Source organism: Lepidochelys olivacea (genome assembly GCF_965140295.1).
Source record: "Lepidochelys olivacea isolate rLepOli2 genome assembly, chromosome: 11".
In the NCBI taxonomy this organism is placed as follows: Eukaryota; Metazoa; Chordata; order Testudines; family Cheloniidae; genus Lepidochelys; species Lepidochelys olivacea.
Genome location: NC_140421.1, coordinates 11888117 through 11901604, shown reverse-complemented (window position 1 = coordinate 11901604; position 13488 = coordinate 11888117). Strand labels below are relative to the sequence as shown.

Below are 13488 nucleotides of genomic sequence, written 5' to 3'. Positions count from 1 at the left end.
CACAACGTGGGGGTGGATCCCCCAATATGCACCCCCAGCTGCCTTGAACACCACATTCCTCTCAGGGCTCCAGACATCCTGCTCAGTGACCCACCCCTCCCAACTGCCCTCCTAACTGCCACAGAACCTTCCCCTAGTGGCGACCTAACCCCTCCACAGACAGAGGGAAAGAGCAGCACGCTGCCCTCGGCTGCCCTATCTCTGCTCCGTGGATTTGTCCCACAGCCCCACCCTCCTCACATCATGTTTTGCTCACGGGGGGATCCCTGACCACAGGGCTGCCTGTGACACTCAGAACACAACTTGGGCCTGCCTGCACATCACTCCCCACCTATTGTGGTCATACAACTGTGGTTCTTCCAAATGTGCCAATCATTTCATAAGGGTCACTGGCAGAACAGGACTTGCTTCACCTCTTGACAGACTTATGCCAGCCTGGCCCATAGTAGTGGCTCTTGACTGCCTTAGCAAGTTCCCTGTGTCCTCTGTACTCTCCAGCTGTGATACAACATTGTGACCCCCAAACCTCAGGCTAGTGCCTGAGGACTAATGGGGGCTATTCTGGTGTGTAATAGCCCCTGTCCCCATGTATCAGTGGTCCCCAAATTTTTTATCTCATCCCCCCCCCCGCTTACTCCTGTCCATGCCCCTCCCAGGAGCCAGCTCCAGGAGTGGGGCTGCGGTTCCAGGAAGGGGGGACACACACAGATAAGGGGGCGAGGCTGGGGCCACAGCTGCAGATGTGGGTGTGGCAGGGAGCAGAGCCTAGACCAAGGCTAGCCCTGGCCCCAGCCACACCCTCCCCCCAAACATTCCTCCACGCCCCCCTGTGGGGGTGCACCCCACAGTTTGGGGACCTCTGCCATGCGTCCTTTGCCTCCCAACCAAAAGACCTTTTTCTAAGTGTAGAACAGAGTGGGAAATGCTCACGATTTTGGCCTCCACTGGAGCCAGTCTTGCAACAATGCGGAAGCTGCATCTCTCATGAAATTTCACCCTGCAGGGGAACGAAGGGGGACCCCCTGTGACTGGTTGCCTTCCCCAGATGATTAGGACTCCTATAGGGAGCAGATGGAGCTCTCCCCTCTCCTCTCAGAAGCCAAGAGAAGATTTTGGGTGGGGGAAGGAGCAGAAAGGGCCTAGCAACTCCTTCCTCCCCTGCTTGTGAAAAAGGGTCAGTCTGCTCTTCGTTTGTCAGCTAGGGATAGCCAAAGTACGTTCCCAGTCATTCCCCTGGCTCTCCCCCAACATGCCCCTGTGTCAGGGGCTGAGGGGAAGAAAATGTGGGAGCTTTACAGGCATAGGCACTAGACAAGCTCTTTTCCTGGACTCCGGTTAGGAATGGAGAAGCCAGTATTGGGGTCTATATTTTCACCTGGAGGAGAAGGGAAACTAACAGGGGGACAGATCTTCATGTGCAAGAAAGGAGGCAGATGAGAGAAAAAACCTGTCCAACTGGACATCCCCTATCAGGTACTACTACTTACTCCACTAGGTGGAGTACTCACTGAGTGGTGAGCCCTCTCGGTGCTTACTTCTTTGTTCACAAGTGCATAGGGTAAAAAAAGAGGCCGGTGTTAGCAGCTAATGAGTGAAGACCGGGGCTTATGCATAGTCCTCATCATGCTAATAATAACTCACTTGTTCCTGCTACAATTAGTATGATGGCCATACAACTGCACTCTCATTGACAGACAAGCAGTCCCTGCCCTGCTCATCACTTTTTATCTTATGTTTATATTTACAATATTCAACATCTGTGCTGTGCAATATCAAGCTTTCGTGCTACTCTATAAGCCAATAAAACATGCAATGATTCAGTAAGGTTATAGACTATACTGTACAGTGAGCAATTATTACAGAGAATTAAACAATAGAAATAAAGAGAATTAAACAAAATGAATAAAGCCACATAAATTATTTGATCAAACAGAAATAAAACCAGAGTAACAGAATGCTATCAAGGGATAAGTGTCTCTTGCTTTGCCAACAAATATCTTCAATTCAGTTTTATTTGCCATAAATGTCTAGGCTTTGTCTCTGCGTTTCTGAGAAGCAAGAGAAAATTAACCTGTGCCCACATTCAATTACATTTGTAACCTCTCAGCAGTAATTTAAATGTTATTAGCCTCCCATGAGTGTTTGCCCAATACTGGTAATTATTATCATTTTTCTGCAGATGCAGATATTGTATAATGAGATGTTTTAAAAGAGGAAAAAAACACAAACCTAGCACAGACACACTGAAACTTGCAAGTTCTCTCATGAAATCCTGCTTCACTGGGGCACACAATGTGTTTCTGAATCAGCTAAGTCAAGCTCAGATAGCAATAATTGCCTCTGCATGCAGCAGGAGTGGCACCATTCCTGCATTGCAGAGAGCTCTCAATGGGTCCTGAGATGGGAGAAGGAGCAAGAAGGGGATGGCAAAGGAACTGTAAATCATTTCCCATGTCCCATGGGACGTGCAAACAAAAGATAAAATAGCCCAGTCTGTATTTCCTTTTATTCAGAGCCACACAGGCTCCTCCATTTGAACCATGTTGTGAGGAGTCTGAAGAAGGTCAAAGTCTCCCTCATGGACAGCCAGGAGTCTCCTGTACCTCCCACTAGATCTACAAGATTTGGAGGCTGGACTCCTGCAAAAGGCAGGAGAGGAAAGGGCAATCAAGAAGAAATTCAGTGAGTCACAAATTTGCAGAATTTGTCTTTCTTCCAGGCTACTCCAACAGGTTTCCCCGTGAGACAGTACAATCTGGCCCTTAGTAATTAAGGCAAATTACTCTAATCAGATTCAAGGACCAGTTTCCACACTGACAGCAGGATCATGAACTATGTATTTTTCCACTGGAAAAAGAGAAAATCATATTATTCCAAAGAGCTGATGTGAATCAGTGAGCAACAAATATCACTGGTACACATGAATCCCAGTTGCCACTTGAACTACTTAGTAATTTGCAATATCCTGTATTTGAGGATGCAAAACCCATCAAGAAATCCCTCTGCAGTTATTCAGCTAGTTTAACACAAATCCATAGAATATTCTGGCTTGATGTGATATTGGCATAATTTAGTTTCCTCATATTTGTGAAACAGGAGAATCTATTTGGGAGAGGAGGGTTGCAGTTATGTCATTTAACTCTTATATGCAGCGTATTTCTTTCCAGCTCAAGGAAATAGCATTGGGGTTTAACACAGTGGCAGTGAGAGGAAGTAGGTTAGGAGGAGAGAGAAACTTCATTTTTATTAATAAAATAAACATTCATGTTTCCTTTGTAGTATAAAAGGCATAATAATAAGCATTGCCAGCTTCCTTTGGCAGTGATCCAGGGCATTCTTCTGGACAAACTTCACTGGAAGATGCAAGAAAGCAGCCTTCTGATCACCTGAAACTATGGCACAGACCCCTGTTGAATATAAAGGATGGTTACTGAAATGATAACATTCCAACATCATCTCAATGCTTAACAAGAAAAAAATTATTTCATCTTCTTGGCATTAGACACAATTTCTGTATACACGCATTACCAAAGTACTCCCCTTCCCATAACAATACAGTGCCATTACTGTCGGCAGCACTTTTGTTCACAGTCTTTTGAGGAATGGATCAGTTGAGACCTATATTTCAGATAGGACAGCTCATGCTATTTCACACTCACTTTTCATACTTTAAAAGGCTTCTTTCATTGGAGGAAGCATCCAAAACGATTTTCAAAGGAGATATGCAGTCCGACATGGGAAATACTTACAGCATTCTTGCTTGTTAACTTTTGGGCTAAAAATGGGGCATAGCATCAGAGCCAAATTAAGGCAATCTGAGGCCCAGACACCACCCACATGTGGACCTCTTCTATGACACTGTTGTTCCTTGGAGTGGCAACAGGTTTCAGTTATAATGAATGGACAAGTTCATACCTCTTAGAGCTATTGTTTTAGACTGTCTGCAGTGACAGATGAGCATCATTCGCCCTTGAATCATGTTTTCAACCTTTTCTTTGCATCCATGAATGTTAAAAAAATAATTTAATAAAAAATAAAAAATGAAAGCTCAGATTCTGATCTCATGTGACTTCAGGAGTTGGGGCCTTAGTCATCCCCACATCCTGCACTGCATGCTGGGAGTCATCATGCCCACAGGCTGTTCTGGGATCCTTTGTCCCTCCCTGGGCTGTACTGGGAGTCATCATCCCCATGGACCACAGCTCCCTGGATAAGGCCCAGTTTTACACCATTCAGTTGCAGGACTCCTGGCATATTGCCCACATTGCACCTGTCCCTTCCACATACACACATCAGTTGCTAAGTTTGGTCATCTCTTGCTGTAGCCAGCATCTGCCGCTGCCAGACACCTTTTCCTCAGGCAGCACCTTCCCTCAGGAATTTGGCCTCTTCCTCTTCTTCTCATACCTGTCTGCCTCCTGACTACCCTGCACAGATTTTAAGTCACAGACCCTCAAAAAACCAAAGAGGTTTAAGTCCACCCTTCATTACCTATCCAAGAAAATAGATGGAAATTTCAAGGTTCCCATCCTCCAAGGTTTCATGCATCCCCTTACCTGGTGAACTCCAGATCTATTGTAAGTAACTCCCCACTGCAAACCCTATGACCATTTCAAGCCCTCCACCTTCTCTTGGCAGCAAGTGCAGCTGACAGAGTCAGAGCCTTTGTGAGGTGGGCATTGGTTGCTAGGACACTCAGGGATTCAGGGAAACAAAAGGCCCAGTCCTGAGTCACTGCAGCCCCCATCTTGGATGTCAGCTTCCCTGAGTCACACATAGAGCCAGGTCTGACTGTCCTCAAACCAGGGACTGGCGGAGCTCCACAGAGAGGCTGAGATTCCTCAGCCTCCGGTAATGGTGAAAAATGGGGAATGAAGGGTATAGTTGGGGTGAGGGCAATTGTCATGAGAGTGGGGGGACAATGATGGGGTACAGAGTAGCTGAGGTGGGGCAATCAAAGGATGGAGGCAATTGTGAGGAAGCTGTCTAGGAACAGGAATGAGAAGAAAATTGTCGAGTGTTGGGAGTGACAGGGGTGGGGGCCGCTGTCCAAGGGTGGAGCAACAGTTAAGAGCTGAGAGTTTATTGTCAAAGTGTAAAGGGCAATTGTCAAGGGATGGGAACTTAACCCTGAACAGTTTTGGGGAAAATTTGTCAAAGGAAAGTGGCTAATTGTCAAAGAGCCAGGGTGAGTGAGCCACCAAAGGGAGGTTTCAGAGTAACAGCCGTAAAGGGAGTAAAGCTGCTAGAGAGTCAGGGTAAAGTTGTCAGATAATGATGGGCAATTGTCAAAGAGTAAGGCTGAAGGTGCCAAATGACTTGGTGGGGTATTATCATGAAAAGATTGGGCATGAGCTGTGGGATTAACATTACTGCCATGAAAGCAGAGGACTTTCTTTAAGAGACCTTTTTAGCGTCTGACTTTTCCAGCTTGGCTCCCTGGTCTTTGGCAAGCTGAAGTCATTTTGTTGGCCTTCTTTCTTGCTCCCCAAATCAGACTGACATACTGTGTAGTGGATACCAAATTGTAGGAGTATAGGGATGTGATACCAGAAGTGGTTATGTTTTAATGTTTTTTGAGGGAACACTTTTAAAGTTCCCTTTCTTCTGTTACTAATCACATTGTAGTTTATTACAACTGAAGGAATTGTTTTAACTAACGTTGACCAATGATGGTCTTCAATTATCTTTTGCTTTCACTCAGCTTGAATAACAAAAATAGACTTGTTATTTTCAAGATTTTTTTATAGTCAGTTTCAGTTTAATTCTCTGGTTCTCATGCAGGGGCTTAGTGATGTAATGTTGAGGTTCCAGCACTGAAGAAAATGTTTAAAACAAACAAAAACTACTTTCACTGATATTCAAAAAATGTGACGACAACTATATTTTAGGATTTGTGAAACTTTTAGAAAAATAAAAAACCCTAAATTTTAAGCCTAATATACCTAGTAATGTCCATTCAGATAATGCTAGCGCTGGCGAAAGAAGCCAGCCCATTTCAGTGCAAGGATGATGGGAGGAAGACATCAAAACAATGCCCCTTCAAATGAGGGAGGGGCCATAGAACCCAGAATTATAGGGGACAAAAAATGAAAAACAGGGAAGGGCTTGTAAGTCACAGGTTCAAAATGCGGGGTGCAGAGGATGACACTGAGCAGAGAACCAGCCTATTTGAAATCCTGGATGGGTAGGCAGAGCCCACCAGGACAAAATGCCCACTTTCTCAAATGGAGGAAGAACCCCAGAGCTAGGAATCAAAAAAACATAGGGGACAACAAATATTAAACAGGAATGAGAGTATAGGGCACAGGCTCAAAATGAAGGATCTAGAAGGGGACACCAAACAGAGAACCAGCCTATTTGAATCCTGGGAGAATAGATCTAAGTCCACCTAGGACAAAAGGCCTGCCTTCTCAGTTGAGGTAGCGGGTCACAGAGCCCAGAAGACCACTGATTGCATGGGACAACAAAACAGGAACAGAAGTGGAAAGTCAAAGGTTCAAAACAAGAGTACCAGACAGGGAAGTCAAGCAAAGAACCAGATTGACATCCGTAGAGACTGTCCCATATATGCATAGAAAAAAGGTCCAGTAAAGGACCTTGTCCAAAAGGACAACAACATAGCAGATGAAATTCAATACTGGTAAATGCAAAGTTATGCACACTGGAAAATATAATCCCAACTTTACAGACAAAATGATTGGGTCTAAATTAGCCGTTACCACTCAAGAAAGAGATCTTGGAGTTATTGTGGTTATTTCTCTGAAAACATTCATTCAATGTGCAGCAGCAGTCAAAAAGGCTAACAGAATATTAGGAACCATTAGGAAAGGGATAGATAAGAAGTCAGAAAATATCATAATGCCAATATATAAATCCCTGGTACACCCATACCTGAGTATTGCATGTAGTTCTGGTTGTCCCATCTCAAAAAAGATATATTAGAATTGGAAAAAGTACAGAGAAGGGGAACAAATATGATTAAGTGTATGGAACAGCTTCTGTATAAGGAGAGATAAAAAAGACTGGGACTGTTCAGCTTGGAAAAGAGATGACTAAGGGGGGATATGATAGAAGTCTATAAAATCATTAATGGTATGGAGGAAGTGAATAGGAAAGTGTTATTTACCCCTTCACATAACACGAGAATCGGGGATCAACCAATGAAATTAATAGGCAGCAAATTTAAAACTATCGAACGAAAGTACTTCTTCACACAACACATAGTCAATATGTGGAACTCATTGCCAGGGGATGTTGTGAAGGCCAAAAGTATAACTGGGTTCAAAAAAGAATTAGATAAGTTCATGGAGGATAGGTCCATCAATGGCTATTAGCCAAGATGGTCAGGGATGCAACCCCCATGCTCCGAGTGTCCCAAACATCTGACTGTCAAGGGTCTGGGATGGGACAACAGGGGATGGATCACTTGATAATTGCTCTGTTCTGTTCTTTCCCTCTGAAGCATCTGGAACCAATCAATGTCAGAAGATAGAATGCTGGGCTTGATGGACCATTGTCTGACCCAGTATGGCCATTCTTATGTTATTATGGATATAAGAGTTCATTCTTCCCCATTCAACCCCAACAATGTGCCTCAACCCTAGCCTGAAGAGACCTATGATAAAAAAAATTCAGTTTCCAGGCCTACATATTCCCTATCTTCTCTGCTGAGTGGGTTATAAATGGTACCAATTAGGGTAATTTGGACATGTATCCATTAGAAAGAGAATTGAGATCACCAAATTCATTTCATATAGGACACCAAACAGCCTTCAGATGGTAAAAGCTCTCTCACAACTGAGCTGGGCAGGATTTAAGCCACTGATCTGGAGAGAGGTATGTTTGGTGGTAGTGGTGTGAAAGCTCCAGAGCAGGATTTTCATCATCCCTTGCCCAAGATTTTAAGGAAGCAAGCCACTGAATTCTTTAAATACCTGCTCCACAAGTGGGATTGGGGAAAAAATTGCATGAATTTTTTACTCAAGAATTATTGTAGAGAAGATAGATGGAGGAAAGGAGATGTGTGTGGAAATGATGGTGTGAAGGCTAGTAAATAAATATATGGTGCTATTCCCCAGTATATAGGACCCAGATTGGGAGGAACTCTGCTGTAGAGAAAAAGAGTGTTTATCCCTATTGCAGAGAATTTATTAAATTGATAATTGTCTCCTCAGATAATAGGAAAATTGTAGGTGACCAGACTGGTGGTTTGATGCTCTTTACTTCTTCACCTGAATAATTTAGGATTAGGGCAGCATTTTACCTCTATGTTTCTACTTGCAGTATCTCCTGGTACAGTTTCAGTGCTAGAGAGTGATGTGTCTGGATCTTGCCTATTTCCAGTCATTTAAAGTCCCTTTGTATAGTTTCACTGGAGCTGCCATATGCCATTGTATGTGTTCTATTTCTACACTTTCCACAGTATGCATCCGATGAAGTGAGCTGTAGCTCACAAAAGCTTATGCTCAAATAAATTGGTTAGTCTCTAAGGTGCCACAAGTACTCCTTTTCTTTATGTGTTCTATGTTGTTATTCTGAAAGAGCCTGATCGAAAGCCTATTGAAGTCAATGGAAAGACTTTCAATGATTTCAGTTGGTTTTGGGTCAGGCCCACAGTTACTGAATACACTTGAACCTTGTTAAAGCCTGATCTTGCAGTCCTAACTCAGGCAGAGCTCCCACTAATTAAATTAGGAACACAGAGCCAGTTTCTCAGCTAGTATAAATCAGCATCACTCCACTGAAGATAAATGGAATTATGCCTATTTGCACCATCTGAGAAACTGTCCCCATTGGGCTGCCCCCTTTTTTGCATACTTCAGGGGAAATGTAAGACATGACAATTAAATGATGCTTCTAGATTTCACAGGCAAGGGACACTGGAAATTTGTTGAAAATTTCAGGGAATTTCTCCACTGTTTGGCAGAGCTGTTCCAAGCAAGTTTTGTATTTTTTCAGAAATGTTGGCAAAGCAGAGGGAATATACCAGACATAGAACAGCAGTAAAGGTGCTTTCCATCCCACATTCCTGGTACATTTGTTAGCAAAGATGACTGGAGTTAAACCTTCAAAAATTATAATAAATACCATGAGTTAAAAGGTTCAGTGAGAGCCTGTCTCTCCTCTACCCCATTGTCAGAATCTAAGCTATAAAAAAGTAAGAGCCTAGTTCACTTCTGCACTAGAGCTGGTCTACACTGGGACCTTACCGCAGCATAGTTATGTCTCTCCGTGGCATGAAAAACTCACACTCCTGACAAACGTAGTTATACTGACCTAATTCCCCTGTGTTGACAGTGCTAGATCGATGGAAGAATTCTTCAGTCCACTTAGTTACCTCCTCTCGGAGAGGTGGATTACTTATGCCACAGGTAGCATCTACACTGAAGCGCTGCAGCTGCGTTTTTGTAGTGTTTCAAGTGCAGACATACCTTTACACCAGCATAAACCTGGAGTAAAGCAGTAATGAATCAGGCCCAGTGTCTCTAACCCTTCTGGTTATGAAGATAATCTTGCAGTGTCCTTAGAGGGAAAAATCAACTCTGCAATCAGCCTGAAACAATACCTCAGAGACATGTGAATTCATACCAATGAGGCGTTAACTCTGAATCATAATGATGACAACTGAAAAGTCAATATTGTTAACTATTCCACTACTGATGAAAGCAGACAAGAAAGAAAGGTGAGGACTCATTTTGGCATCTAAGTGGATAGTTGTAGGTTTGTGGGCAAAGCTTGGAAGGGGATCTCTTTTTTCAGGCAGAGCCCTGGGTGTAGTCAAGGAAAATGAGTTGTGTCTGGACAAAGTGCAGCACTGCCTCTCACTGAATGACAAGGAGGCACTACATTTATCTGCATGGCAGCCTAGCAAAGAAAACCAGTAATATAAGTGCATTTGCAAGTGGAGAGTCAGGGCTCCCACCCCTTACACTCAGAGGCGGGAGGTTCCAGGGCTACTGCTGCGTAACTGAATTTTTTTATCCAGGTAATGTGGTTTCCTTATAAAAAAGTGGGGCTCAACTGTGGGGAACTCAGCCACAATTCTGAAATAATGTGCTCCATGCTTACACCTCCCTCTCCTTTCCCCTCCTCGTTTTTCTTGCTTCTTTCATGCCTCTGATGTTTCGTAAGCTCTCTCCTTAAACTAAACAAGGTTTAGAATGTAAATATCCAAGGCGGCAATCTGGCATAAGTGGAATATATTGCACAGAGCCTGCCATTCTTTCAAACAGGTCATGTAAAAAATAGAATCCCTCCAATGCTCATCCTGATATGCTCTCATAATAAAAAGCACAGCTCTGCCCACTCCTCTGAAACTTTTTCCAGTCATGCAAGGTGATCTAGGTTATTCAAGTCACTTTCTCTCCATTCTTTTTGATCCTCAGCCCTTTGCTACTTCTCCTACTCTTCCTAGTGCTAGACGCCACCTTAATAATAATAGTTAATTAAGTTACCCACATCTGGTTATTCCCTTCTGGTCTCCTGGTCCTTGATCTCCTCCAACTCTTCTGAGCTCCTTTTCTAACACTATATTCTAAGTTTCTAGGCTGGGATTGTCAAAAGAACCTAATGGAGCAAGGTTCCCAAATCCCACAAATATTCAATGGGGATTGAGCACCTAACTTCCTCTGGTTCTTTTGAAAATCCTAGCTCTAATTTCCAATTGTTCATACCATTCGACCTTTGAAATTGACACTTTCGTTTTTTCTGTTAAACATAGCATAGCTGGAGCCTGATCAAACACGCACTGATGAGATAACAGAACGCCACTAGCCGTCACCTTCAGCCCCCAACTAAAACCCCTCCAACGCATTATTAAGGATCTACAACCTATCCTAAAGGATGACCCAACACTCTCACAAATCTTGGGAGACAGGCCAGTCCTTGCCTACAGACAGCCCCGCAACCTGAAGCAAATACTCACCAACAACCACATACCACACAACAGAACCACTAACCCAGGAACTTATCCTTGCAACAAAGCCCATTGCCAACTGTGCCCACATATCTATTCAGGGGACACCATCACAGGGCCTAATAACATCAGCCACACTATCAGAGGCTCGTTCACCTGCACATCCACCAATGTGATATATGCCATCATGTGCCAGCATTGGTACATTTGGCCATGTACATTGGTCAAACTGGACAGTCTCTACGTAAAAGAATAAATGGACACAAATCAGATGTCAAGAATTATAACATTCATAAACCAGTCGGAGAACACTTCAATCTCTCTCGTCACGCAATCACAGACATGAAGGTCGCTATCTTAAAACAAAAAAACTTCATATCCAGACTCCAGCGAGAAACTGCTGAATTGGAATTCATTTGCAAATTGGATACTATTAATTTAGGCTTAAATAGAGACTGGGAGTGGCTAAGTCATTATGCAAGGTAGCCTATTTCCCCTTGTTTTTTCCTAACCCCCCCCCAGACGTTCTGGTTAAACTTGGATTTAAACTTGGAGAGTGGTCAGTTTGGATGAGCTATTGCCAGCAGGAGAGTGAGTTTGTGTGTGTGTGTGTGTGTCCCTGGGAAAAAAGGGGGGTGGGGTGGGGCGAGAAAGCCTGGATTTGTGCTGGACATGGCCCACCTTGATTACCATGCACATTGTAGGGAGAGTGGTCACTTTGGATGAGCTATTACCAGCAGGAGAGTGAGTTTGTGTGTGTATGGGGGTGGGGGGGGTGAGAAAACCCGGATTTGTGCAGGAAATGGCCCACCTTGATTATCATGCACATTGTAGGGAGAGTGGTCACTTTGGATGAGCTATTACCAGCAGGATAGTGAGTTTGTGTGTGTGTTTTTTGGAGGGGGGTGAGGGGGTAAGAGAACCTGGATTTGTGCAGGAAATGGCCCACCTTGATTATCATGCACATTGTGTAGAGAGTTGTCACTTTGGATGGGCTATTACCAGCAGGAGAGTGAGTTTGTGTGTGGGGGGGTGGAGGGTGAGAAAACCTGGATTTGTGCTGGAAATGGCCCAACTTGATGATCACTTTAGATAAGCTATTACCAGCAGGACAGTGGGGTGGGAGGAGGTATTGTTTTATGATCTCTGTGTGTATATAAAGTCTGCTGCAGTTTCCACGGTATGCATCCGATGAAGTGAGCTGTAGCTCACGAAAGCTCATGCTCAAATAAATTGGTTAGTCTCTAAGGTGCCACAAGTACTCCTTTTCTTTTTACTGATGAGATGGGGAGTCTTCCGATGGACTTCATTGGGTTTTGGATTAGGCCTTTATTTCCTATTTTTAGTACAGGAGAATACTGAAGTTTATCAGATGCCATGATGCAATAAATGTTAGCTTTTTAATGGCAACCCTTGTAGTTCAATCCTCGGTCTGATCCAAATCTACAAATTCCTGTCATACACAGTCTGTAGTACATAGTATATTTACTGTACATAACACAGTACATTACATTAGATATGACTATAAATCATAATTAGCCAGATATTGTATAATGGACAGAAATTGTCAGAAAATAAAAGTTAATAGTGATCATTTCACTTATAGAAATCTGTGTCTTTTTCATCTGGTTTTATAACATGTGTAGTATAGTGCCTTATTTGTTCTTATTTATAGCCAGCAACTGAGCCACCAAAATAGTTCACAAATTAAAACAGATCTTTCCAAAGTATTGATTGCTTTTCTAACAAGATTGTATTACTTATTTTTAAACACATTTTCAGCATAGACAGAGTATGTTACAAAACTGTTATTTTTCCCCATAGGTGCAGTAATTATGCCATATACAGATAAGCAAATATGCATCCCTCCAGAACTGCCAGAACTGCTGAAACAGTTTACAAAAGCTGCTATTCGAACCCAGCCTCCAGATCTGCTCCAATGGGCGTCTGAGTATGTTCATTTTTTCCTAACTTAAAAAAAATCAAACCCCCATTATAAAAGATTTGCTGGCCACCATGGAAAAGTTAATCACTTCACTGGATCTACCCACTGAACTCAACTTCAGTGGATATATCCATTGGAGCTACATTGATTTACACCAGTTGAAAATCTGATTGCTGCTGCACAATAGCTTTTGAGATCTACTGAGCATCTGGCAACACTGTGAAGTCAATGTGAATTGGAGGTGTTCATTTCCTCTCCAGATTCGGCTTGTCTTGTGCTCCAAAGTTAATATTTGTGAGAGACCCACACTTACCTTTTCTTTGTCCCCACTACGGCTGGAGATCTGGTATTTTAAGTGTCTCTACAGCAGGCACACTATTAATTTAATCTAGTCAAAGGTTGAGATGCTGGTGATCACTGTATGTTCCCAGATGTACAGTTGCCACTTGGAATTGAGACAGTTTAAAATGAAATTCCTCTGAAGAGTGAGTCCCCAGATAAATTCAGCACTTTAATAAATTATGGACATTTTAGAAACACTGGTCTATAACACTCAAAACTCTTCACCATCCAGGGGCAATGAGAGTAAGGTGTATATCACACGTGCACACATCTATTGTGCTAG

General features: G+C 43.1%; 1 protein-coding gene across 1 annotated transcript in view; it reads left to right on the top strand.

The window, feature by feature from the left end:
• ROPN1 (rhophilin associated tail protein 1) overlaps window positions 1–13488 on the top strand; it is a 103159-nt gene that overhangs the window by 76522 nt on the left and 13149 nt on the right. The window contains exon 2 of the mRNA XM_084643225.1: window positions 12743–12869. Within this exon, the coding sequence (XP_084499351.1) occupies window positions 12754–12869 (116 nt within the window). The 5' untranslated portion in view covers window positions 12743–12753. The remainder of the gene's footprint in view (window positions 1–12742; window positions 12870–13488) is intronic.